Source organism: Mirounga leonina, unplaced genomic scaffold (assembly GCF_011800145.1).
Source record: "Mirounga leonina isolate KUSES-001 unplaced genomic scaffold, KU_Mleo_1.0 Mir_91, whole genome shotgun sequence".
In the NCBI taxonomy this organism is placed as follows: Eukaryota; Metazoa; Chordata; class Mammalia; order Carnivora; family Phocidae; genus Mirounga; species Mirounga leonina.
In genome coordinates this window covers 24,806,948-24,829,343 of record NW_023270839.1, presented here as the reverse complement: position 1 = coordinate 24,829,343, position 22,396 = coordinate 24,806,948, and the positions used below count along the sequence as shown (strand labels likewise).

At 42.7% G+C, this 22,396-nt stretch overlaps 1 protein-coding gene and 1 long non-coding RNA gene across 2 annotated transcripts in view; one reads left to right on the top strand and one right to left on the bottom strand.

Annotated features, from left to right (window-relative positions):
* Positions 1 to 16,374: 16,374 nt before the first annotated feature.
* LOC118003604 lies at positions 16,375 to 20,487 on the bottom strand. The gene is made up of 2 exons (XR_004677363.1): positions 20,301 to 20,487; positions 16,375 to 17,748 (listed from the first exon to the last, which is right to left on the bottom strand). It is a non-coding gene; the product is annotated as an uncharacterized LOC118003604 (long non-coding RNA).
* Positions 19,669 to 22,396, top strand: part of FBN1 (fibrillin 1) — a 229,969-nt gene continuing 227,241 nt past the window's right edge. The window contains exons 1-2 of the mRNA XM_034994644.1: positions 19,669 to 19,797; positions 20,420 to 20,764. Coding sequence (XP_034850535.1) covers positions 20,601 to 20,764 — 164 coding nt within the window. The 5' untranslated portion in view covers positions 19,669 to 19,797; positions 20,420 to 20,600. The remainder of the gene's footprint in view (positions 19,798 to 20,419; positions 20,765 to 22,396) is intronic.

Here is a 22,396-nt window from a genome sequence, read left to right as displayed (position 1 = left end):
CATTTAAAGGTCTGCCTTCAGCTCAGGTCATGATCTCAGGGTCCTGGGATCGAGCCCCACATTGGGCTCCCTGCTCAGTGGAGAGCCTACTTCTCCCTCTCTCTCTTTGCCCTTCCCCCTGCTCATGCTCTCTCCCTCTCAAATAAATAGGATCTTTTAAAAAAATTAAAGATTTTCTCTTCATCTTTGCTTTTCAGTAGTATCAGCATAGTTTTCTTCATATCTGTTCTTCTTCTTGGGATCACCTGATTACCTTCAATCAGTAAATATAACTTTCTCCAAAGTAGGAAAATCTGTGGTCACTATTATTCAAAAATTTTTCTGGTCTCTTCTCTCTCTTCTCTCCTTACATAACTTCAAACACATGCCTGTTAGATGTTGATAAGGTAAATCCTTTAGGCTCTGTTAATTTTTTTTCCAGCCTTTTTCCCTATGATCTTTATACTGGATAAATTTCTATTGATTAATATTCAAGTTTCTTGACTCTTTTCTCTATCATCTCAATTCTATTGTTAAGTTCATCCAATTTTTGCATTTTTTGGGGGGTTCTTTTTTATAATTTCTGTTTCTCTGCCTTTTCATTATGGGCGTGTTGCCCTTTACTTCACTGATCAGAATTATAATACCTACTTTAAAAATTCTTGTCTGCTAATTCCAACATCTGGAACATCTCAGGGTTTGTCTCTATTGACTGTCTTTTTTTCCTGAAAATTGCTTGTATTTTCCTGTTTGTTTGTGTGTTGAATATTTTGGATTGCATCCTGGACATGGTGAATTTTAAGTTGTGAAGACTTTCAATTTTATTGTATTTCTCCAGAGAGTTGTGGTTTTGTTTGGTTTAACAGGCAGTTAATTTTGCTGTACTCAAACTATGGACTCTGTCTCTTGAGCAGTAATTCAAATTGCAGCTCAGTTCTTATATCCTTAACTGGATTGGTTGCAGTCTGTCCACCTATGCAAATTCAAGGGTTAGGCAGATATTTGGGATGAGTATACACACAAAATGTGTAGCTCCCCATCTCTGTGTTCTCTTTTGGGATTCTACTCTCATTTTTAGCAACTGAGTTGCTCCAAACTTTGTATTCTGTTTCTTTAATCCTGACAGACTGTGACTTTTAAAGGTTTAGTCACCCTGCACAATGCTGGTTGCAGTCTGTCTTCAGACTTAAAGTTGTAAGAAATAGGGTATACACCCTGTTCCATTTCCTTCCTTTAGGTGTCATTTTCCCTCCAGAACCTGCTTTTGTTCACAGTCCAGTCTTTCAGATAATTTTGTTGTTATTATTGTTTGTTTTGTTTTCATGTTTTTTTTCTCCAGAGTTTATTGTTCTGGTAGAACGGTCCAGTAAGAGGTTATTCAGTCAAACTAAAGGTACAGTACCCAATGGCATTGTTTAAAAATGTTTTAATCCATTTTACAATATTTTTTTGTTTGCAAGTAGAATTATAATGATCTTTTTGTATAATGACCTGTGCCTTGTGTCCTTACTGAATTTACTTTACAGGTGTAGTCACTTATTTATAGATTCTTAGTATATTTTATATACATGATCACTTTGTGGCCATTGTACTTCTCTCTCTCTCCAGTCTGTATGTTTTTCATTTCTTTTTTGTATCTAATAACATTGGTTCCAACTCCCAGCACAACATTGAATACAAGTGGTGAGATCAACTACCCCGCCTTGTTCCTTATCTAAAGGTGATGGCATTTGGTTTTTCACCATTAAAGCTGATGTTAATGTAGTTTTTTCATAGGTCCCTTTTATCAGGACATTCCCTATATTCCTAGTTTGCTGAAAGCTTTTATAATAATTTGGTGTTTAATTTTGTTAAATGCTTTTTCTGTATCTCTTGAGACAAGCAGATGGGTGTTCTCTTTTAATCTATTAATATGGAGATTTACATTGATTTTTTTTTTAAAAGATATATATATATTTATTTTAGAGAGAGAGAGAAAGAGAGTGGGGTAGGAGCACAGGGAGAGAAACTCAAGCAGACTCCATGCTGAGTACAGAGCCCAATGCAGTGCTTTATCTCATGACCCTGAGGTCATGACCTGAGTCGAAATCAAGAGTTGGATGCTCAAATGACTGAGCCACCCAGGTGCCCCTACATTGATTTTTGAATGTCAAACCAACTTTACATTCTTGGGATAAACTCCACTTGTTCATAATACATTTTCCCTTCTATATATTGCTTGGTTCAATTTGCTAAAATTTTGTTGAAGATTATTGCCCCCACAATTCTAAAGAATATTGACCTGTCCTTCATTTTCTTGTAATGTTTTTATTTGGTTTGGTATCAGGACAATGATGAGTTTATAAAATGAAGTAGGATGTGTTTGCTCCTCTTTTTTTTCTGAATGAGTTTTTGTAGGATTGTTAACATTTCTTTCATAAATGTTTGATAAACTATACCAGCGAAGCTATTTGTATGTGGTGTTTTCCTTGTAGGAATATTTTTAAGTATGAATTTAATTTCTTTAGTAGCTATAAAGTCTCTTTAAGTTTTCTATTACTTACATATCAGTTTCATAATTTATGCCTTTCAAGAAATTTTTGCATTTCATTTATGTTGCCAAATTCATTGGCATGTATTTATTCATGATTACCTTTTAATGTCTGTAGGGTTTTTTTTTTAAAGATTTTATTTATTTATTAGAGAGAGACACAGCGAGAGAGGGAACATAAGTAGGGGAGAGGGAGAAGCAGGCCTCCTGCCGAACAAGGAGCCCAATGCAGGGCTCGATCCTAGGACCCTGGGATCACAACCCGAGCCCAAGGCAGACGCTTAATGACTGAGCCACCCAGGCGCCCCTGTCTGTAGGATTTTTAATAATGTCCCCTCTTTTATTCCTGATAGTGGTAATTTGTGTCTTCTTTCCTTTTATCTTGAAGAGTGCTGAATTTATATTATCCATAACAGGCTTTTAGGAATGTTGAAAATATTGGACTATACCCTGGGAAGGAGGTGTCACCTTGGGCTGTGTGCTTCCCTGTGGCCAAGGTAATGCTCAGTTATGGCTATGGCTATGCACTGTTAGCAGTTAACATTCCCAGCAACTGGAGGATGGGTGCTTAGGCTCAGAAGAGGAGATCTTGGCATAGAATAGCATTATCCACGTTGGAAGAGAAAACACATTTTTTAAAAATTTTAATTTTTAATTTTTTTAAGTAATCTCTGCACCCAGCATGGGGCTTGAAATCACAACCCCAATATCAAGAGTTGCATACTCTGCTGACTGAGCCAGCCAGGCACCCTGAGAAAAGATATTTTGAGTATAAGATAAAGTTTGAGTAAAAGCAGGTGTTAAATAGCAAGAGATTTACAGAGCCAGTCTGAAATTTAGTGAGGGCCAAGGGGAGAGAGTAGATGTGGAAAGGGCCCAAACAATGCCTACTAACTTGGGTCCCCTGGGTTCCTAGAAGCCTAGGAAAGTAGTAATGTCTATCCTGGAAGCAGTGATAAGTCTGCTAACTAATGATAATCAACTTTGCTTTCTAATGCTGGTTATTTTGTGCTGATGGGCACCTAGACTGATGAAAATGGATATTTATTTTTACTCAGTAAATATGAAGAAAATCTTTCAAGCATGGGTCTCTGGTTAAGAATTAATGAAAGGAGGGGTGCCTGGGTGGCTCATTTGGTTAGGCATCTGCCTTCGGTTCCGGTTGTGGCCCCGGGATCCTGGGATCAAGTCCTGCATCAGCAGGGAGCCTGCTTCACCCTCTAGCCCCACTTGTGTTCTCTCTCGCTATCTCTGTCGCTATCTCTGTCTCTCCCTCTCAAATAAATAAATAAAATCTTTTTTTAAGAATTAATGAAAGGAGACTTTGGTGGTAAAAAGTTGGAGGTTAGTGGTCTGAAGCATCAGGTGAAAACATTCTAGTTTAAAATCAACAACCGGAATATACCTCTAGGTTCCTGATCAAGAGAGTAATTCTAAAGTATTCTCAAATCATAAGTTAAGAGCTACAGATTTAACTCTGGAAATGTAAATTTGTTGTTGCAGATTATAAACAGGTTTTATTTTGATTTTTAAAAATTTTTATTTTTTCTTTCCAATTTTTATTTAAATTCCAGTTAGTTAATATACAGTATATGTATTAGTTTCAGGTGTAGAATTTAGTGATTCAACACTTACATACAACACCCAGTGCTCATCACAAGTGCCCTCCTTAATTCCCATCACCTATTTAACCCATCCCCCACCACCTTGCCTCCAGGGACCCTCAATTTGTTCTCTATAGTTAGAGGAGTCTGTTCCTTGGTTTGCCTCTCTTTTTTCCCCCTGATGTTCATTTGTTTTGTTTCTTAAACTCCATGCATGAGCGAAATCATATGGTATTTGTCTTTCTCTGCCTCACTTATTTTGCTTAGCATAATACTCTTTAGCTCCATCACATCATTGCAAATAGCAAGATTTCATTCTTTTCGATGGCTGAGTAATATTCCATTGTATATATATACACCACATCTTTATCCATTAATCAGTTAACAGGCATTGGGCTCTTTCCGTAACTTAGCTATTGTTGATAATGCTGCTACGAACATTGGAGACAGGTTTTAAAAAAAATACTTGTCTTCTCTTAAAAGAATAAAAAAACATTTGCAAAGCTTTCTTTTATTGATGTCATTTGAGTATCCACATGCAGTTATAATATTTATCATTCACAAATCATCCAGAAGTGAATGCAATTACATGAGTGTAGTTTCTTAGTCATTCCCAAAATTCTGACCACAAATGGAGGTTTGCAGTCTTTTTTCTCCTGGTATTTGCCAGGAGCAGAGTCTGTTTCTGGTATTTAGAGGGTATTCCTTCTTTCCTATTTAGTTACTCAAAATTTCTACCCTTCTTGTTATTAGAATCTGTTCCCAAGAATATATCTGAAACTCAAAGGACAAATGCTGGTTAACAACAGGGTTATCCCTTCCAGGTCGATTTGCATGTTTATTAGGAATCAAAACTCTAAACTATAGGAAAATTCAATTTTAATTACCTGGTAAATATAATTTCTTATAGGTGCTCACCGGTCTAAACTCCCAGTCTCTCCAAAACAACCCTCTGCATCTCCTTTGCCTACTGGTTACTCCAGCTCAGCTGAGCTGTCTTTAGAACTTCCACATGTAACAAGCATCAAACTCACCATCTTCTTCCTTCCATATTCCCAATTTCTCTCCTCCTCCAGTCTCATTTCTGGTCTTCCCCCATCCAACCAGTTTCAAGTCTCACTGTCATCTTGGGCTTCACCTCTCCATTGCTTTTCATATCCAGTCATTTACCCAGCCGTGATGCTTCTACCATGAAATCACACAGTAATTTTTCTATTCTGTTTCATGTGTGCTGCCACATCCCTGGAGCTCACCCTCATCACTAAGACCCAGAGGCTGCATTAGCTTCCTGACCCCCTTTCTTAAAAAAGTTTCTGTTCTTGGGGCGCCTGGGTGGCTCAGTTGGTTAAGTGACTGCCTTCGACTCAGGTCATGATCCTGGAGTCCCTGGATTGAGTCCCTGGATCGAGTCCTGCATCGGGCTCCCTGCTCGGCAGGGAGTCTGCTTCTCCCTCTGACCCTCCCCCCTCTCATGTGCTCTCTCTCTCTCATTCTCTCTCTCTCAGATAAATAAATAAAATCTTAAAAAAAAAAAAAGAAAAAAAAATTTCTGTTCCTCTGTCCCTCCAGCATAGTGACAGAGAATTAATTTTCTAAATCATGTCACTCCCATGTTCTATAGTCTTTAATGAGGTATATTTCCTTAAGTCCTCAGTCTTCTGGCTCCACTTCCTAATCTCGTCTTTCACTCTTCTTCTCCTTTATAGGCCACCTGGTTTTGTCCATTTTCTGAACAGGTGGATACTTCCCTGTCTTTGGCCCTCCCTGTATGAGAGTTCCTCTTCCCATGGGAGAGAAGGGCTCTGCTACTCACCTATAAAAGATTGTCACAAGTTTTCAACCTTTCCCTCATCTCCTTTTTCCTCCATGGCCTCTCTGGCGTAGAGTTCTCACTTTCTCCTCTGAACATCTAGATCTCCAATTCTCTACCTACTTAGTATTTAAGTATGTTGGTTCCATTTTCTTAGTGTACAGGTTAAAAATATTATATTAGACATATCTATGACCCTGTGTCACCCTTCAACTGAAGGAGGGTCCCAGGCTGACCTTTTCTTTTGTGGAACACATGGGAGAAGCTGAGAGAAGGGAGAAATAACTCTACCCAACCAAGGGCTTGTGGACAGGGAGGTAGGTTGAAGAATCCCAGGAGAGAGTGGAGGGAGGAGAGGAAGAGAACCAGGGTGAGGGTAGGTGAAGTGGTTGATCTGAGAGATTTGGAGAAAGAGAAAAGAGGAGTTGAGGGAAGGGTTTCTACAGCAGAGAAAGTCTTGCCATGTGTGGTGTGGCACAATTTTCCCTTTACACCTCCTCAAGAGAACTTCAGTAAGGATTTATGTAACTTTTTATTGAAGATTGTGTCAGATGTTTTCTCATTAAGTCAGGTTCTGTTTCGTGTGTGTGTGTGTGCGTGTGTGTGTGTGTTATGGACTGAATATTTGTGTACCCTCAGAATTCATATGTTGAAGTCCTAACCCCCAGTGTGATGGTATTTGGAGATTGGATCTTTGGGAAGTAATTAGGGTTAGATGACATCATGAGGATGGGGCACCAATTATGGGATTAGTGGCTATAAGAAGAAGAGAGAGAGATTGTTTGCTCTCTGCCACATGAGGATGCAGAGAGAAGGTCACCATCTGTAAGCCAGGGATATGGTCCTTACCAGTGAAGGGAAGCAGAATATGCCACCCTGAAATACGTCATTTTGGCATATTATTTTAAATTTCCCTAAAAAACAGTTGGTACAAGGGCACTCTGATCTTCCTTAGTCCCCTTCAAAGCAGAAAATAAATCTCCCATGTGACAGGTACCCTCCCTGAACCAGGAGGGTACAAGTCATCCCTTACCACCAGAAATAAGGAAGTTAGGGTCGAAACTGTGTAAACAAACCTTGTTGCTTCTTCACTTACTTACTACCCCAAGTCCAAACTTCTTTGTCTTGTCAATTCTTCACAAATTTATTATTTGTCTAAAAGATGTAAAAGCTGCCTGCTTTGATCACTTCTTTGAGTTTCATATTTTTTATGTAGCTCCTGTACATACAAAACTAAATTTTTTTCCCTGTTAATCTATCTTATGTGAATTTAATTTTTGGACCAGCCAAAGAACCTAGAAGGGAAGAAGGGAAAGTTTTCTGCCCCTACACCAGGAACTGAATAGGTCAGTGCTTTAAATATTTATTTATTTAGTTTTAAATTCCAGTATAATTAACATATGGTGTTATATTAGTTTCAAGTGTACAATATAGTGATTCAGCAGTTCTATACATTACTCAGTGGTGATCAGGATAAGCGTACTCTTATTCCCCTTCACCTGTGTTACTCATTCCCCCACCTACTTCTCTTTTGGCAACCATCAGTTTGTTCTCTTAAGAGTCTGGGGTTTTTTTGTTTATTTCTTTTTTTCTTTTTCATTTGTTTTGTTTCTTAAATTCCACATGTGAGTAAAATTATATGGTATTTATCTTTCTCTGATTGACTTATTTCAATTAGCATTATATCTTCTAGATCCATCCATGTTGTTGCAAATGGCAAGATTTCATTCCTTTTTTATAGCTGAGTAATAGTCCATTGTGTTTGTGTACATATTTATATATAGGTATAATATATATTTATATGTGTATATATATTTGTATATGTATAATATACCACATCTTCTTTATCCACTCATCTGTCAATGGATACTGGGCTGCTTCCATAATTTGGCTATTGTAAACAATGCTGCACTAAACATAGGGGAGCATGTATCTTTTTGAATTAATGTTTTTGTTTTCTTTGGATAAATACCCAGTAGTAGAATTACTGGATTATATGGTAATTCTATTTTAAACTTTTCGAGGAACCTCCATACTGTTTTCCACAGTGGCTGCTTAGCCTAGCACTTTGATCTTGGGCTTGCCAACCTTCAAAACTGTGAGAAATAAGTGTCTATTATCTGAGCCACCCAGTCTATGGTATTTTGTTGTGGCAGCTTGAACAAATATAATGTGACACTATGTTGAGATTGGCTTTCAGGTTCAGAGAAGAAGGGCTAGCTAATTCTTGTGTGTGTGCACGTGCGCACACACACACACACACTCATATAGTTTATAAGTTTTTTTGGCCAGTATCTTTTACTTCTCATTATTCCATGCAATACCAAGCAGTACCATGAATGAATATAAGAAACCCACCTGCTAACCTGTTTATCTTTGGTATTCCTGGACCTTTGTGCCTCTCTTCACCCAATTCCAATAGACTTGTCATAGTCTCCGGTGGGTATCCCAATGAGGTGGACGTGTTCTAGTCACTGTGCAAGGAGATCCATTAGGATTTTGGAAGAAGATAAAATGGGAGAAAATGGGATATCATGATTTATAGGAAATATATATTTTGTCATTCAGGTTACCAAAATATATTTCTCATATATATTTGGTCTTTGGCCACAGTTTCTCACTCACAGCTTCCACAACTCTTGGAATTTCCTGAGTGATGAGAGGAATGGGAGCATCTTTTTTTTATAATATTTAAAGCTTCAGAGACAAAAAGGTAAATGGGTGTTTTGTTGTTCATAACAGGTCCCTTTCCACCACAATTGGGTTTATGTTAATGAGATGACTTTTGGAAATCACCTAAGGATGGGGGCTGGTTGCCAGCAGAATCAACCATGAATAGAGGGGTAGAAATATTAGTCCCAACCCCTGATTCCTGAGGGAGAAGAAATGGGCTGGAGGTTGAATCAATCACTAGTGGCCAATGAATTAATCAATCATGCCTATGTAACGAAGCTTCCATAAAAACAAACAAAAAAAAAAACGGAGAGAATTTGGAGAGCTTCCAGATTGGTGAACATGTTTGGATTTAGGGAGAGTGGTGCACCCCGAAATAGCATAGAAGCTCCACCCCCTGTCCCCTGCATCTCTTCCATCTGGCTGTTCCCAAGTTATCTGTTTTGATAATAAACCTGTCATCTAGTAAGTAGAATGTTTCTCTGAGTTGTGAGCTATGCTAGCAGATTAATTAGACCCAAGAAGGGTGATGGGAACGTCTGGTTTATAGTTGTTAGGTCAGAAGTACGGGAGCCAACTTGGACTTGCCATTGACACCTAAAGGGGAGGGCGCAGTCTTGTAGGAGTGAGCCCTTAACCTGTAACCCAAGGAGGGGGTTGTTGGAATCTCCAGCCTGTAGTCAGTTGGCCAGAAGCACAGATAACCAAGCGGGTGTGTGATTGGCATCTCAAGTGGAGGGCAACCTCAGGAGACTGATTCCTTAGCCCGTGGAATATGATGCTATCTCTGGTAGATAGTGTCGGAAGTGAGTTGAATTATGGGACACCTAGCTGGTGTCCAAGAACTGCTCCTTGGTGTTGTGGGGAAACCCCCACCCCCACACACCTTGGAAATTGTGCATAGAACCCCTTAACACATATATGCACACACACAAAATCATCCTATAAATTTTTAATCTTTTGTATGTTTTATAAAGTACACGCAAAGTACAATTGGCATAAAATAGAAACTGCTTGGCAATTATAGCACTAGAATTGTAAATTTCCTTTGAGAGGGTTAAGTTAAGGATTTCTATACCTGGATATACTTCGGAGAGCTGGTCACTTTAGAAATACAGATTTCTAGGCCACATCTCAGACCTACTGAATCAGCATGGTGTGAGTATTCGGGACAGGAATCTGAAGTTTGACAAGCTCCTTAATTCATCTTGAAGCAACCCACCCAGGGCTCTGCATTCCACTGAAATTTAACCCCCTCGTCTTCTTGAAGAGGAAACTGAGGCTTCCAGAAGTAAAGCGAATTGCCAAGAACACAGCAGATTAGGAGTGAAGCCCAGACCAGGACCCACATTTGTCTTCTAATCCCATGCTTGTCCCATCCCTATTTCTGCGATTGACGTTCAAGCTACAGGCATCATTTTCTAGTTTCCCAGGCTCTCCTTTCTCCCATTCTATCACTCTGGACACTTCCCAGGGGTTGATTATCTGTGGAAAGTTATCTAATATGATGTCACTAATATTGTTGCTAGCGGAAAATCATGTAGAAATAGAGACATTTTCTGCTGCAGCATGTTATGTAGCACGAACAGCTTGATTTCCAGATGGAACTCATAGGAGGCAAATTTTCAGCTAAGTCATGTCAATTGTGATTGAAAAATACAAAAGCATTTGAGCTTTTGTAGATGTAAGAAACACAAATGAAGGATGTCTAGCATAGGTGAGTGGATATATGGCAGTCCTGGCAACAGAAACAGAGAATTTAGGGGAAGGAACGGGTTTAGGGAGTTTGCTGTTATATCAGTTATCTATTTCTGTGGAATGAATTAGCTCAAAATTTAGTGGCTGCAAACACCACACAATTATTATCTCAGTTTCTGTGGGTCTCTGTGCGCACTGCTCAGCTGTGTGCCTTGGGCTCCAGGTCTCTTGCAGCTGCAATCAAGTTGTTGGCTGGGGTTGTGGTCTCAGTGGAAGGCTTCCAGGCTCGCCTGTGGTTGTTAGCAGAAATGGGTTCATCCAGGACTGTTGTACAAGGGCCTTGGGTTTTCACTGGCTATTGGGCTCTCTTGGTTCCTTGCCACAGAGCCTCTCTATAGGGCAGCTCAGAACACAGCAGCTGGCTTCCAGCAACATGAGCCAGCAGGAGAGCAAGAAAGGGCAAGCAAGATGAAATCCAAGTCTTTCTGTAACTTAATATCACAAGTGACATCTCAACACCTCTGCCACCCTCTAGCTGCTAGAAGTGAGTCACTAGGTCCAGCCCACACTCAAGGGGAGGAGATTACCCAAGGGCATGAGTACCAAGAGGTGGAGATCTTTGGGGATGATCTTGGAGGCTGCTGCCCAGCCTGTGGGAGGATGAGGTGGAGACACCCAGCAGGAACTTGGGCAGCTAAATCTGAAGCTCTAGGGAGATATTTGGGCTGGAGATACAGATCTGGGAGTTAGTAGCATTTTATGAGAAGGAGGTGAAATCATGGGAATAGATAAAGTCAGCCAGGAAGAACATTTATTCTTAAGGTATCCAGTATTTACTAGTATCCACTAATTACTAACTTCTTAGAGAAAATTTAGATTGAAAGTAAAAACAAAAACCTGTAGGAAAAAAATAAATGTCACTAAGCAAAGCTACCTGTCATTCCTAACTTGATTCAAACCTTGAGATTGGCCATGAAAATTTGGGTTAGGGCATGTGGCATTTCCTGGTATGATTAGAATATTATTAAGATCCTGAGAAAAGCGAGTTGTCCACAGAAATTCCTTAAAATAGGTGACTAACTGAAACCCGAACAGTCTCCTGATGAAGAAAAATAAAGTCTAATTTGTCCTCTATCAGTTTTAAACTACTGATCCAATCTCAGTGTTTCCAACAAGCTTGGGTGATGAGTACTGTAAATATTCGTATAACATGATTAATCATGGTCATTTAAAGGCCTCCTCCCACAAGCCCCCAGGACCCCTCCCCTCCATCAGCACTGGGCCCAGGGCGTGTCACAGAAGCCTTGGGGAGCTAGAGGTATGTCACAGTGAAGGATGGGGAAACACCTCATAGTCTCCTTTGGCCCATGATCTTTCCTCCCTTTCTGCCTTTGCCTCATGCTCATCGGTTCCACTGGAATGTTCTCCCAGACTGTTTCAGGCAGCCAAATGCTACCCTCCCTTCAAGGCACTGCTCAAATCCCATCTCTTCCATTAAGTCTTCCTGACTGGACAAGCCCACCCCACCCCACCCCACCTCTCTCCTCCCTGGACTTCTGTCTTGGTGCCGCCCATTTTGCAGGCTAATCCCCAGGCATTTTCTGTGCTTGCTTCCGTCTTCTCCATCAGGGGTTGGCAAACCACAGCCCAGGGGCCTCATCTCATCCCACAGCCTGTTTTTATACGGCCCGCGGGCTAAGAATTGTTATTGCACTTTTAAATTGTTGAAAAACTCAAGGGAAGACTAGTATTTTGTTTCATGTGAATATTATGTGATATTTAAATTTGGTGCCCATAAATACTTTTGTCAGTAAATTTTGTGGAAATTTGCTTTCTTTTGCCTCTGCCCACAAAGCCTAAAATATTTAGTGACTGTCATTTTATGGAAAATTTGCTGATCTCTGCTATAGGCACTTGATGTCTCCCTCCTGAGAGAGGGTGTAAACTTTCTGGGAGGACCCAGTGCTGACACTCTATGGTGGCTTCTGCAGGGTCTACCATAGTGTGGAGCACAGAGCTGGTGTTTGGCAAATGCTGTTGAATGGAGCTAAGAGAGAAGGTGTTTTTAATTTGTGACAGCTACAATGTTATGTCCTTTCTTGTTGTCCAGGCCTTTTCTCTATTCCCCTCTGCTGTTGAGCTGGTATCTGTTATGTCTGGTAGAAAAAAAAAAATGACAGGGAATACCAGGGTGGGTCACAGAACTCATGGCAAACACAGATGAAATGAAGTGTGGGAAGCAGAACTTTTGTTTTGGGTGGGGAGGAACTGTTTGCTTTGGGGGATTGAGGTAATGAAAGTTATTTCAATAACATAATTTAACAGTTGTGCATGCTTTCTGCCAGAAGTACAGCTAGGCAAACCTCACCCGGGAACCTCATCTGCAAAATGTGAAGCTTAAACACTGCAGTGCTGAACAAGTTCTCTTCCCTCTTTGGCAGAACCCAAAACTATACACACGCACACACCTTGGTTAGACTGTGTAAATTGCACCATATGGACACAGACTAGAGAGGGAAGCAAAAAAAAAAAAAATAAAAACAATTGTGTGAAGGTGGTGGGATTATGGGAAAATACTTACAAAAAATGCCATTTTCTTGAAATACCTCAAATATTTCTACAATAAAACCTCTGAAAATAATTAAAATGAAAAAAAATCACATTCCTTCTCTAGCATGCATACATTTTATTTATTTTTTTCACAGAAAAGCCAATTTATTATTACTAAAGTTAGCTTTTGTGGAGGACTATAGGTCACATATTAGTAGTCTCATTAATAATGTGACCATTATCTATAATCAAAATTTTCAAAAGTAAAATTATATACATATATATAATGTAATACAAATATTTTTTCTATCCTTTAATTTCCAAAGCATGCTCATTCACATCTGACTGATAGTATCTATATCCTTTCATGATAGGCAAGGACATCCATATTATCCCAATTATACAAAAACAGATGCAAAATAGAGTTATGTGACTTCCTTGCTCGAAATTATAAGACTAAGTGTGTGTGTATATATATTTTTAAATCTCTTTATTCCCATTCCATCCTTTTCACTAAACTTTATTCCTATAATATCTGCCCTTTTTATAGTCCCCTCTCTTGTGAAAGGCATCATTATCCAATCACTCCAGCCAAATCTTCTTCTTCTCCATCACCCCCACCTCTAGTCATCAAGTGCTAACAAGACATCTTCCTAAATCTTTCTGGGATAGATCTCTTCTCCAGTAGAATTCCCTTTTGCAAGTCCATTTCTTCATAAAAGATGAAAGATTTTAATTGCTCTGCCGCAGTTTTCTCTTCTTTACTTGGTGGTGACAGCTTGCCTGCTGTATCAGGATGATTAGTCTTGATTTCATATTCCAGCCTGTATTGAATGTAATCCAGATCAGAGTCAGCTTTCTGGAACATCAGTTCCAGCTTATCGACCTCCGCCTCCATGTTGAATAGCATGCATACATTTTAAAGTTGTTTTTTTTTTTTTTCTTTTTCACTTTCCCCCCTCACAAAGCCAGAATTTTACATTGAAGCAGAATTTTAGGAGCCCGAGTATAAATACAGACAGAAACATGTACAAATTTTCCTTAAAAGGAATATCTATTTATGTCAACTTAAACTGCCCTTCCTTAAACTCAAACTCTCTAAAACTGTAAAATGGGAAGACCATTACCAACTTCCCACTGAACACAGTGCTCGCATAACCCAGGCTTGAGAAACGGTAGTTGTCACTAAAGGGGTCTCTTCCAATGCCCTAGACCTTGTGATTCTCACAGGCAGATATGGCAGCTCCTTCACAGTCCAATCCTCAGCTTCTGACCACAGCTAGCATATCGTGCCTGACTTTCAACTGAAGTTGGTTAAATGAATACATGAACTAAACAACAGCAACAAAAACAATAATAAATGGGACGTATATAGAAGTACTCTGCTAGCAAGCAGGCAGCTTAACTGGACCTTCCGTTCTTTTTCAAAGCCAAGACCCATTCACTCCTATTACCTCCCAAGATGGAACGTCTAAAGCACAACCAGGCAATGTGATGTGGCAGGGCTCCATCAGTAGCTGGGAGCCTTAAGGCTTTCTTCAACACAGAGTGATAAGGAAGAATGGGTGAGGTTTTTAAGTTGCCATCGTATAACCATCTTGAAAGGAAGCTCACATATTCATCTGTGCATTCAACAACTCTTCATTGAATACCTGCTATATACAAGGAATTGTTCTATGTGAGTAGGAACTAGAAACTGAAGCCGAGAGGCAGGGAAGTTGACTAGAGCAGCTGTTAGGATCCTTTCATTTCCTGGGGAGAGCTTAGTGACTGTAGCATGCAGTGAATGGAGCTCTCACATAGGATGCAGTGTGCATTCAGACTGCGATGAAGCTCAAGGAATGAATTATCCATAATAATACCATGTGTTATGGATACTGGGAGTGGCTACCATCTACATCAACCCTAGATCTTGACTGGCATTTTTATGGCAGGTGGACGAAGTAGTGGTGATGAAAGGAAGAGTACCCTTGACTTGTTGTCAAAGGCATGGTTCTGAACCTCGCCCTGCCTCTAGTACCAGTTTTATGAATGTGAGTTTCTTGACTTTTCTGAATGTGAGTTTATTTATCTATTAAAATTGAGACAGAAATATTTTCCCTCCTAAGTTTGTATTAGTTATCTATTCCTGTATAATAGACTACCCTAATAATTAAGAGGCTTAAAACTACAACGATATCTTTATTCTGTGAGTTCACTGGGCAATTATGCTGATCTACTGAGCTCATGCTTGTAGCTGCATTTAGCTGGCAGCTTGGTGAGGGTCTCAGCTTAGTTGAGACATAGTTTTTCATCTTGGACTTTTTCAAGGCATGGCTATCTTAGAGCTCTAACATCTTGAGGCCAATGTTTACCCTCACATCTCAAGGCAAAAGAGGAAGCTGTGAGGTCTCTTAACGCCTAGCCTTGGAAGTCATACAACGTCACTTCCACCATATTTCTATTGGTTATGGGAAGCCTCAAGACCAAATCAGATTCAAAGGGAAATAGTTGGGAAATAGTCTTCACTTCTTCTCCTTCTCCTTCTTCTTCTTTTTTTTAAAGATTTTATTTATTTGAGAGAGGGAGAGAGAGAGAGAGGGAGAACGAGCGAGAACACTAGAGCAGGGGGAGGGAGACACAGACTCCCCGCTGAGCACCAGCGCCCCGCTCCGGGCTCGATCCCAGGACGCTGGGATCAAGACCTGAGCCGAAGGCAGATGCTTAACCAACTGAGCCACCCGGGCACCTGATAGTCTCTACTTCTTGATGGAAGATGATAAGAAATATTGTGCTCATATTTTTCAATCTACCATAAAAGTTGTGAGGATTAAATGAGATGATGTATGTGATTTGGTATTGTTTGTCTGATGTAAGTAGGTATGGTTTCTGGTAGCTGTTATATATGCACTCTGTTTTTGTAACTTCAAAATTCTACAATGTGAGCAGTATTCCACTCTGAGTCCAAAGCTAGGTTTTGATGCTATGACTGGTTGTATTATAAAGGATCTATTTGCCACCATCAGTGGAGAGAATTGGGGCTACATGAAAGTTCTAGTTAACTCATTTCACAAAATAATGCTTTAGTTTTCATAAAAGACCTAGAATCTGATTTTAGAGTATTCTTCTTAGGCTCTTGGAAATGCTTTATCTCAGTAAACTCTAAACGTCCTTGAAAGCTCTTGAGGTGGTACAGGGACATCCAGACATTGTGTGTGTGTGTGTGTGTGTCTGACAAGCATCAATGCCCCCAGTTTTGGGTAATAGTGTTTTGGTCATCCTTTATGGAGTAACCCCTTTCCCATGGCATGCATCTTTTTAGGACCATGTATCAGGATGCTCCATCATCTCCTGACTAGGACTGTGGGCAGGTTCCTTAAACTAGCTAGGCCAGTTGGACCCTAGCCTTTGAATTTGAACCCTAAGAGAGGTGGCAGAAGGACGAAAATGGTTGGAATTGATTCACCCAAACAGTATTACCTTGAAGAGGTTCTCCATTTGTTTCTGCTGCCTCTACCCAGAACTGCATGAGTTCCCATTTTATTCCAGAGTCAGGTTCAATGAGCAATCTCATAACCTGATAATACATTAAGCAATTTTATTTGTTTGTTTAAATTATCTAGAGTTAGTTTTCTTGTAGACCAAGATTGCTGACACAGATATTTATTCAGTAGATATGGAGTAATGAGAGTGGTCTGGAAGCCAGAATACGAAATGATCAAACAGCAGCCAACAAAGTAGTTATCTTTTGTAACAGTTTTCAGGACACTGTACAAATTTCCTTGAATAAGGAATACAGCCTTGTCCTTAAGGGTCTGTAATCCAGCTAGGGAGAATCAATATAATAATTACAGAAAATTATAGTTCACCCAAACAATATGTAAATATTCTCATTGTTAGTGCCTGACATAGTGCTTGACACACATACTATAATTATGTATTACAATTAATACATTATTAAGTGAATGATTCAATTAGGTGCAAGGAAGTTCGAACAAGAGAGATATCATGAGCAAGAATTCCTCATGAACAACAGGAATTTGAGCAGATTCTCTTACAGTGGGTGAGAATCCTTTGAAATGCAGAGGAGAAACAAGGGAATTCTAGCCTGGACTTATTTTACAAACAGTGTTATAAACTGTGATGAGTTTAAAAGAGAGTGGCTCCTGGATCAACTGGCATCAAGAAAATCTTTTTGCAAAGACATAATTTTCTGTATTTGTTAACCAAATTTTGTTACTGGTAACATGCTGCTCTAATATATGTAGATTGCCTAGATAATGGGAATATTTCTTACATATTTAAAAGTGGCATTTGTCTTCTAGGGAACAGGGTTTTTTTTTTTTTTTTCTCTTACCCCCTTTTGGTTAAGCCGTGAGACTTATTGCCCAAAAAGGGTGGTTTGTGGGGTGTAGAGCTCCCAACCAATATGAAGAGGAAGTAGAAAGTCTCTGCTCTACTGAAGGAGGGAGCCAAGGGGAAAAGAGGAGGGAAAAAAGGGCACAGGCCAGAAGCAAACTTTAATCTAAATCTCTCCCTTAGAGGTAAAATCTGGGAAGGCAGTTTGGAGTTGAGTTAGGAGTACCTAATAGAATTGTTCAGAAATGTTGGAAGGGGGCTTGCAGGGCACCCAGGTTTGCTCTTTGTTTTGTGGGCAAAAGCCTTAGAAAAGCCTGTGTTCAGCTGCTGCTGTGCATCATGGCACTGAGTGGAAGATTCTAAGAGAGATTACAGTGTCTCACATGCTGCTGGAGTGTAGGGAAAGTGGGCAGAGTTTCCAGATTCCTCAGAGGGTGAAGAACAGTCCAGAATACTGTGGGAGCTTCCTGGATCTCCAACAGCCATGCTTCTCCTGAGCCATGATTCCTCTGCTTAGATCCTCTTCCCGGTCCAAACAACTCCCTTACCTTTCTGTACCTGGGAAGCTTTAAAAAAAAAAAAAATGCCCACATCAAGGTTCCAGTCGAGGCTATTTCAATCAGAACTCTGGGGGCTGGTTCATGCTGTCAGTTTTGTTTTGTTTTTTTTAAGGTCCCAGGTCATTCTGTATAGCCAGGGTTGAGAGCCACTACCATATGTAAAGTCTAGGTAAGTGTTTGGACATAAGTTAAATATCACTTCCTCAGGAAAGCCTTCCCTGATCAGTCCCAGCTTAGGTCAAGTCCCCCTGTTATATATCCTCCAAGCAAGCATCCAGTATTTCTTCCTCTTGGCATTTAACAATTGGATCATTATTTTTTCAAGTTAAGTTTCCCTGTAGACTATCTGCTGTGTGAAGGAAAACACATTTCTGCCTTGCTCACCACAGAGCCAGGTTCAGTCATGCACCAATTGGTACATAGGTGGTGCTCAGTAAATTTACATCTTGGATGAATGTCAACCAAGAGTGTGTGACCAAGCCTCCAATTCATAAATCTGCTAAGAGAAGTTTTACAGGTGAGACCTTAAGCACTACATACTTCTAGAACTATGACTTTAAATGGGCTTATATTTTTGACAGTTTCACTGTTTTCATCTTCCAAGTTCACTTGTCATTGTTCAGCAGGCTCATCATCGCCCTGATAACTCTGTGTGGTCAACATTATTATTTCCATCTGGCAATCGGAAAGAGGTTAAATAACTTGCCCAGGTCCCTATACCCTATTATCTAGGCACAAACAATTGCAAATAAGGAAAGCCCCCTTCAACAGAATTCCTGTTTGTGCTGAGCTCTTACTTCTGGTTTGACGGCTGTGGCTGCCACACGGGGATTTTCTGGGGTCTCCAGTTCCAGCGGCCAGGGCCCAGGGTGCGATTTCCTGCCCTCCCAAGCCTTTACAGAGTATAGGCAACACAGCCTTATCCATATAAGGATGCCATAAATAATGTATTCTCCAAAGACACTGTGCCTTGCTTGTCCTGGAGAGGCTGTGCGCGCGCGCGTGTGTGTGTGTGTGTGTGTGTGTGTGTGTTTGGGGAGGTGAACTAGGATTGTCTAGGAGAAGCCCAATCTTAGCTGTAGGCTGGGCAGGAGGACCATCCCTTCAACACCCCCATACCAGATCTCCAATTCCAACATTCACAGGCCTGTGAATCAGAGGGATCCTACTCAGGCACTTGCAGCATCTTGGATCAGCCTGGGTGGCTTGACCTGAGCCTCAGAAGAGCAGTGCCCTGAGTGGGCACTCGACACCCAGGGGGCAAGTGGCAGCGGCGGAGACCCCTTCCACCCCCGCACACCAGCCCCTGTAGCTACCGGTGCCATGGCCCGCGACGCGCCCTGCCCCAGCCTCCGGGACTCCGGTCCCCGCTGGGTGCCGGGCCGGAGAGGCGCAGGGAGGCGGCGCCGGGGAGGCGCGGGCAGCGAGGACGCGTCTCCCCTCGCGCCGGGGTCGCCGGGGCCTCCGGGGCCGCCGTCTCCAACGTGCGTTCTCGGTGCAGGTGGCACAGCTTTCCGCGCCCGCCGGGCTTCCCAGATCACGGGAGAGGCTAATCTCGGGTCTAGACCTCCCAGCGGCAGAGAGAGCTAACCCACTAGTCCACTTCTTCCCATTCCCCCAGCTCCTCACCCCAAAACGAAAAAATCCCAGGCCGGGCAGAACCTGATCACCTCCGCCTCCTCCCAGCTGCGCTAATCCTGCGAGCTAGGGAGGCCCCCGCGCCGAGGCGGTGGCTGGCAAAGGGGAGTGGAAAGGGAGGATGGATGGGGCCGAGGGGTGGGGTGGCGATGAGGGGGATGTAGGAGGGGGTGTCATTTTCTTTTTCTTTCTTTTTTTTAAAAAAGTATTTCTCTCGCGAGAAACCGCTGCGCAGACGATACTTGAAGAGGTGGGGAAAGGAGGGGGCCGCGGGAGCCGCGGCAGAGACTGTGGGTGCCACAGGCGGACGGGCGGCCACAGCTGGGACAGCTGCGGGCGGAGCGGGGCAGCGGCTGCCGCGGCCAGGACCGAGGAACAGCCGCCGCCACCTCGGGAGCCGGAGCCACCGCTTCTCCAGTGGGTGCAGCCAGGGTCCCGACAGGGGTCGGGCGGCCACCGGGGCTGGAGCTGCAGCCACGGAGGCTTTTGCGTTTGCGCCGCGCTGAGGGCAGGGACAGGGACTGGGTGAGGGGCTGTCCCGGAACGTCCACAGCTGGCGCCGGCCCTCCCCTGCCTGACAGCTTCCTGGCCCGGGGCTCCCGGTGTCGGGCTCCGCGTCAGATGCTCGGCGGGCGGTGGCAGCGCCCGGAGCCGGCCCGGGACGGCGCGGCGGGCTTCCAGCCCCGCGGCTTGGCGGAGAGGACAGTCAGGGAAGCTGGGGCGCATCGCGCGCATTTTGTGCCATTAAAAAAATAAACAAACCCAGCGAACCGGCCACGGGGTTTAGAACCGCTCGGGACATGGGTGCTCTGCGACGCGCTTTTCAGGCGGCGTCCGGGAGGCCGAGAGGTTGGCTGGAGCCGCGGCCGGCGGGGGCCTGCGCTTTTCAGCCAGCTGTGGACCAAACGGTCTTCACTTACCCAAAGTAACTGCGCCACGCTCAGGCGGCGCTCGGGCTGGGCTCGGGAATGGGGACCCCAAGGCTCCAGCATCCCGGTGCCCTGAACGTCTCCCCGCCTCGGCGATTTGTCTGTTGCAGCTGGCAGGGGCCGCCTGAAGTGGGAGCAGCGCCTGGAGAAGGCGGGAGGAGCCCGGCCCGGGGGACGGGCGGCGGGAGAGCGGGACCCCGGCGGCGCGGCGCGCTTCAGGGCGCAGCGGCGGCCGCGGATCGAGCCCGGGGCGCGGCGAGAGGCGGTGGGAGCCGGCGGCCGCTCGGCATCATGCGGCGAGGAGGGCTGCTGGAGGTCGTCCTGGGATTTATCGTGCTCCTAGCGTCCTACACGAGCCATGGGGCGGACGCCAATTTGGAGGCTGGGAACGTGAAGGAAACCAGAGCCAGCCGGGCCAAGAGAAGAGGCGGCGGCGGACACGACGCTCTTAAAGGGTAATGGAACGGGCCAGCTCCTTTGGTGTGGGTCTCCCCTCCTTCTTCTCCCGAGTATCAAGATCCGGAGGGAACGGACAGGGTCGATTCTCCACACCAGAAGGATCCTTGACAAGATCTCCTGGGGGCACCTTAGAAGTGCAGGGGGTGTCCAGCCCTCGCCCCGTTCGAGGCTAAACCACTTTGCTTCTGCTCTTTAAAGATTTCTGCTTTAGAGGCGATGCCATGGTTAAAAGGAATCTTGGGCCATTGTCGCGGCCGATTTTTGGAGGCGAGAAGGATTCTTTGAGGAAGAAGGGGAGGAGCTGCGACTGAGACGGAGAGAAGCCCGTTCCTTTCCCTTCTTAACCAATTCCGGTTGTGTTTAGGGGAAAATGCTTGCCTTGTGGGCACCTTTGCAGATGCTCTATTGGTAAGGGGGCAAGGAAAGAAAGGAATTCTAATGACAGGGTCAGGGAAGACACTGTCAAGGGTTGGCTCTCCTCTGAGTTATGCTTACTAAAATTAGGGACTGAGTTTTCGGGTTGATACTGCCTTTCCGATGTCTACCCTGGAGGCAGAGCAGGGCAAATTTTTGGAGAACTTGGGTTCTTTCAGATTGTAAGGGGCTCTTCATTTCATTGGGGGAGTAATGCTTCTGTGGCCGGCCTTAAAGTGGTGTTTTTAACCAGTGGTTTATGTGTTATGTACATGCAATTGAGCATTTCACTGGCTTCCTAAGTCCCTATTACAGGAAATGTTTCAGCAGTAAATTTTTAAATTAGGCAGGTTGACTGTATAAGGACTTTCAGTTCCCTGAATTGAAGAAGGGTGGGAATACATTTTCCTTAAAATTGTTCAGATTAAAAGAAAAATCTGTCTTTGTAAGATTGTTTAAATTCAAGCCTCCATAGAAGCTTACTAAAATGATCCATTTTATCTCCTTGGAGGAGTCTGTTAAATGAGCCCAGACAGTATGCGTACACAGACGTTTTCTATTATGTTCTTTTCAGTCTCATTGTTGCTCCTTTTTGAGTAGTTCTGTAGCTTGATTATATGATCTTGAGACACCAGGTGATGGTGTCCAGTCCGATTTTGTGGCTGAACATTTCCTTTATTCCTTTTTGTTATGGGCTGTTTTAACTATATATATGGAGTAAAATTTGAGTTTGTATGTCCCAGGTACAGGAAGAAAAAGTGCAGTAAACTGAATGGACCAGTTTTTGAGTCTTGGTCTAGACCAGGGAAGGGACAACGTGATGGTCAGGGCCAAGCGCTTGGGCTGTGGTAAAATATGCATGATTTTCTGGCCCCAGGAAATAGTTATGATTAATTTAGTTCCATCTTGGCCTTTGTGGAAAATAAATCCAGGACTCCAACAGTGTTGGAAAGGAAATTTGCTTATCATGTTAAGCCTGATTCTGATCAGGCAGCAGACGTTCATTGCTGTGTGCAAGGCCCATGCAAGCAAGTTCAACAGATGAACTGAAACTCTGATTTTCATATGTTCTTCAAAGGACCTGAGTTAGTCTAACATTTTTCCTTAAAAAATATGTATTTCTGTTATATATATTATCTTAATAGCTAAGCTTGATGGCATTGCTACTATAGAAAGAGAGGAAAGGGGGTTTAATTTTGGGAATGAAAGTCTGC